This window comes from Lycium ferocissimum, chromosome 11 (assembly GCF_029784015.1).
Source record: "Lycium ferocissimum isolate CSIRO_LF1 chromosome 11, AGI_CSIRO_Lferr_CH_V1, whole genome shotgun sequence".
Taxonomy (NCBI): Eukaryota; Viridiplantae; Streptophyta; class Magnoliopsida; order Solanales; family Solanaceae; genus Lycium; species Lycium ferocissimum.
Window position 1 is genome coordinate 9,738,612 of NC_081352.1, and position 5,529 is coordinate 9,744,140.

Below are 5,529 nucleotides of genomic sequence, written 5' to 3' on the forward strand. Positions count from 1 at the left end.
ATAAGTGATTGTCTGATAATAAGCAAGGAATATCTGTCTTTCTGCTAAACGGGATGGATTGAACTCATAATTCATTAGATGCTTGTTATGAATATAAACTAAGTATCATAAGTAAATTTCTCCCGGTTGTTCAATCATTTGATAACCAGAGTCTTTCTTTGATAAATGATCACTATGGGTCAGACTCAAATTCAATCCTATTTTCCGTCGTTAAGGTGGAGAACTGAACCAAAAATTCTCTTTCTTCATTAACAATCGAATCACTGTTCGCGATTATATGAGATGTTACAGGTTGGTTCGTTCGGTTAAGTTAAGGCACCGAGTGTCGGTCCATCTCATCCAGATTTGGGGCGTGACATTAATAGCTAGTTATTTGTTGATGACTTGAAGATACTGGATCTTGAGGAGGCTCTTAGCTCAAAGTATTCTGTACATTTGGGTTCATCAAGATCTATTAAGACTTACGTGATTTATATTAGCGGAGGAATATAAAGGAAATGTTGCAGACGTTGTTTCATGATGCTTGAACTATCACCAGGTCAAGGATAGCGAGCATCCGAGACACGGTGGATAATTAGCTCAGAGCATGATTATTCCCAAGTGGAAACAGAAGTGGATCACTATGGATTTCATGGTGAGTCTACCATGTAATTCGAGGAAGTTCAATTCAGTTTAGGTCACTCAAAGAAATTGAAATTATCTACTTGATAAAATGATAGCTAATGATTAATATATATTCATTGATAACGTAAAGAATTTTTGTATCACTAGTGTATATATCTTAACTTGTTAAAAGGCAACCTAGTGTATTTTTCAGGTTATTAACCCTAGTTACTCCTATTATAGATTGTCATCTTTCAAGTGACCTAATAGTCTAAAATTTCTTTTACACTTGACAATATAAAAATAAAATTCGATAAATAACCTTCTATAATATGTTAAACTACACCAACAATGTATAAACCAAAACTTATAAGTAGTTAGTACATATAATTTAGATCTGTTGTGAAATGCTAAGGGAGGATTTAGCGTACTAACCTTTAGATGATGCAGGCATTACCACGACATGCATAGCTGCATTGTTGGGAGGTAATAATAACCGAAGGGGATATAATTTTCCATTTAATTTATTGCGCAAACACAAGGTAACATTGTTGAGTCCTGTTTCTTCCTCCAACTTTTGTGTCAGTTCCTTTAGCCCTTGAGTTTTGAACTGAAATGAAGGCCCTTCCACAGTGTCATTCACATTTCCGTTCTCATTCGCCACGTAGTAATAAATTACCCCACCTTCGTACTTAGACTTGGAAGCATATCAAGTCTTGGCTACACACCAGTTAAGGGGATAATTACATTTTTCAAGTTATTAATCCTAGATACTCCTATTATGGACTGTCATAAGTAGTTATCTATTAGGTGAGTTGATAGTCTAAAAATTGATTTACGCTTAATATCATAAAAGTTAAACTCGATAACTAATGTGCTATAATATGTTAAACTAGATTGACGGTGCAAAAACCAAAACTTTACGCAATCAGTATATATAACTTAGATTCGTTGTGAAATGTTAAGGGAGGATTTAGAGTACTAACCCTTAGATGATGCAGGCATTACCACGACATGCATAGTTGCATTAATGGGAGGTAATTCTAACCGAAGAGGATATAATTTCCCATTTAATTTGTTGCGCAAACACAAGGTAACATTATTGAGTCCTGTTTCTTCCTCCAACTTTTGTGTCAGTTCCTTTAGCCCTTGATTTTTGAACTGAAATGAAGGCCCTTCCACAGTGTCATTCACATTTCCGATCTCATCTGCCACATAGTAATAAATTACCCGACCTTCGGACTTCGACTTGGAAGCATCAACTCTTGGCTACACATTAATCAAGGGGATAATTATATTTATGACTGCTCAAAGGATAATAGCTAGCAAATGAACAGTTGACATATAATAATACTTAATCAGTGTATAGGTTTATATCTTTGGTTAGCGCCCGTAATTAATTTCGTCTGATGGGCCAGAAATGGGAAAACAAACCCATTAATTAAGTCGTTTATTGGGTTAAAACTACTTTACTATATTAAAAGAGCCAGTCAATCAACTGGATCGACGTGGCTGCTTCTAGCCAAGAATTTTCAAATTATGGGCATTATTAACTTTTGACAACATTTACCTTGAAAATAAATCATTATTTTTCATCTTTCCTTTCTACTTGGTTGTAAACTTTTTTAGATCTTCTTTTCATTATTTTCTTCAATAAAAAGTGTTTTTTTTTCAATAAAAAGTGTTTTTTTTTTCAATAAAAAGTGTGTTACTAAATATTTAAAGATTTTATATCTACTAATAAAAATACAAATAAATTACATGTTTAAAGTGTAGGAAATTAATACTTATATTCACTATATCATATTAAGTACGTAGTGTTCATTTCTTATTAATATACTTTCGAAATATACGTTTTTCAAAAATGTTTATTTTCTATTTTAATCAAATGCGTGAATAAAGATATTAAAAAAAAAAAAATCGTTTTTGTTAAATTTCATAAAAATAAATACACAAAAGCTTCTTATTTATACTTATAATTTACTTTTTAATAATTATATTTTAATATACTTAGTTATAGATATAACTCATAGGGAGTGCAGATGTAGAATTTTCATATATATATATATATATATATATATATATATATATATATATATTATAGGGGAGATAAGTGTTTGTTTTAAAATATAAGGGGTGTAACCGAAATTGAGTCGTAATAAGTTCATAAAATGATAAAATTAAACTTAGTGAAAATTAACAGAAGAATTTCTTTATATTATGTTTGGAGAGAGGAAGGAAAATGAATTAGATGCTACTAATGCGATTTGAACCCTTCACTTCAATCGTGGAAGGCAGGGATCTCGCCAAAACTAGCGCTTAAGCCATCAGTTTGTACCTGAAAAATATAGGACTATAGCAAATGTTTCTAATTGATTGAATTAAAATTGTATTTATGTAATAGTACTTTCAAAATTTACTTTCAAAATTTGATTACTAAATTGACTCATTTTTTGTGTTGGCCCCGTGCTTGCACGGGCTTACTATCATCTAGTGTAATATAGAAATAGTAATGTAGGAATCAATAGTGCAATGATTAATAATGAATATGAATCTCAATGTAGGGATTAATAATTTAAATTATGTTTTTATTTACTTTTAAAGAAATGTTTAATATATGATGGTTATTTTGGTCCTTTTAGTTGTTTTAATGCATGTATTGCTAATTTGCTCATTCTTATTTCGCCTTAGCTTCTATCTCACATAAAATAAGGTACATAAATTCTTACATAACTTATGCAGGGCAACAAAAATAACAACCAAACAATTGAATTGTACGCAAGTAATTAAAAGCAAAAGTTAACCAAACACTGCATTGCTAATGCTGGATTTTGTTCAAGTATTGGTAATAACATATATATACATACATACATACAGCCAATCGAGCACTTAGGTTATGCATCTGGCAATAATTTTTTTTAAAAACTAATGGTGTGATTTATATGGTTACAACATGTTATTCTATTTTTCAAGTTATCTTATCTAGCTTGCAATGAAATGTTACATATTTTTATATTTTAATCTAACTTGATAATGTAAAAAATCAATATAAAGTACAGTTAATAATACTTAAAACTTAATCTCTATGTTAATTAATACATATATTTTACTGTATTTTGACATCATATAAATTGTTGAACATACACTCGCTATATATAGGAAACTAACCTCAATATTGGAAGATCTCCTGGAAAATGTGAGACGAAAGGAGGAATTCAAGTCATCATCTAATGATTCTGGCTGCTGTGGAACACTTTTGGGTGCTTCAACATTATCATGTAATGATCTTGATTGTGAAATGCTTTTGGGAGGTTCTAAATCGTCACGTAATGATTTTGATTGTGAAATGTTTTTTGGAGATTCTAAATCATCATGTAATGATTCTGGTTGTGAAATGTTTTTGGGAGGTTCAGGCAATAACTCAATAATGTCAACTTCCCATAAGATCCAATCTTGATGTCTATAAGGTACATCATGTGTAATTGAATTCCTAAAAGGAGGTAATCCGCCATTTGCCCTTAAATATTTCCCATAGCTTGTTTTGAGCTTCACTAAGGATGATTCAACTTTAATAGGTTCCCATTCAATTGATGAATCCAATTTTATAGGTAAATTTTGAACAACTTTAAGACCCGTTACTCCAAGAAGAAATTGTTCATCTGTGGCCATGAGGTATTTGCCATAGCAACTTTTGAAACGTACAACATTATCGACCCCTTCGGGGAATTCAACTGTCCATTTTGCAGTCTTAGAAGTTCTATGACGATGCTGGAACACGTTCTTTTGATCGGAATTAGCATGTAAGAATTTCATATGGTGGCTTTTTAGCCTAACATATTTGGCTTTATGTAAGAATTCCATCCTTGGATTCTATAACAGCTAAAAGAAAAGGATAAAATTTTAAGAATAAGGGATGATACACGTTACACTGATTTTAAAACAGGAGAAAAATTCAAAAAATGTCAAATCGGTTCACTAATTAATCAACATCCTAGAAAGAAGCCGATCTTTTAATGTACAATTTCGCACGATAGACTTTTAACCTAACGGATTTGACTTTCCGGAAAAATTCCATCCAAGAATTATATATTGAATAAATCAAAAAGAGGAAATTCCAAAACCATGGGAAGAAACATGTATTTGCACTACAATTTTGATTCAGAAGAGAGATATCAAAAAACGGCAGATTTTTCCGCTGGTCAATTTTCTAAAAAGAAAACCTAAATTTAAAGAAATTTCGTCTGGTACCTTATTTAGTATCTGCTACATTTATGTACGTAAATGAATCATATAAGGACAAGGGAGAAATATCTGCCAATTGTAGATGCTAGGAAAGGAATACAGGGAAGCTGTGGATATGGGTTATTGAAGGTATGTTAGATGAAAATGAAGGACGGGTAGAAAGGATCGCATAATGCGTGTCGGCTCTGGTGAATCGTTGACCTTAGCATTTGAAAGATAAAAAAAACATACTATTCACTTTTGTCATTTTTATTTGTCCACGTTGGACTTGACATATCGTTTAAGGAGCAATAAACAAAATAGTAATTTCTACTATATCACTCCTAATTATTATAAGTCATATTACTCATTGAAAAATGAATTGGAAATAATTACTACTTAATAGTGAGGGATAGGGGAAAATGGTATATTATGTCTTACTTTTTCAAACTGAACTAGTAAAAATGAACATTTATTTTTAGTATAGTGGACAAGTAAAAATGAACGGAGGAATTTATTAAACGACCATTTGACTTTTGATTAAAGTTTTCTCCTCACCCACTCCTTTGGAAGGTTTAAAAAACAGGTAAACCATAACGTATTTTATTTTGGATTTTTCTTTTGATAGGATGTGTCCTTTATAAATTTTAGAAAAATTAATATATATATATATATATATATATATATATATATATACACACACAC

The 5,529-nt window shown here is 31.0% G+C and overlaps 1 protein-coding gene across 1 annotated transcript; it reads right to left on the minus strand.

Annotated features, from left to right (window-relative positions):
• Positions 1-1,584: 1,584 nt before the first annotated feature.
• On the minus strand, positions 1,585-4,973 carry LOC132038031 (uncharacterized). The gene is made up of 2 exons (XM_059428758.1): positions 3,772-4,973; positions 1,585-1,872 (listed from the first exon to the last, which is right to left on the minus strand). Exons 1-2 carry the CDS (start codon positions 4,462-4,464, stop codon positions 1,585-1,587), a joined length of 981 nt encoding a protein of 326 aa, XP_059284741.1. The 5' UTR covers positions 4,465-4,973.
• Between the last annotated feature and the right edge of the window lie 556 nt (positions 4,974-5,529).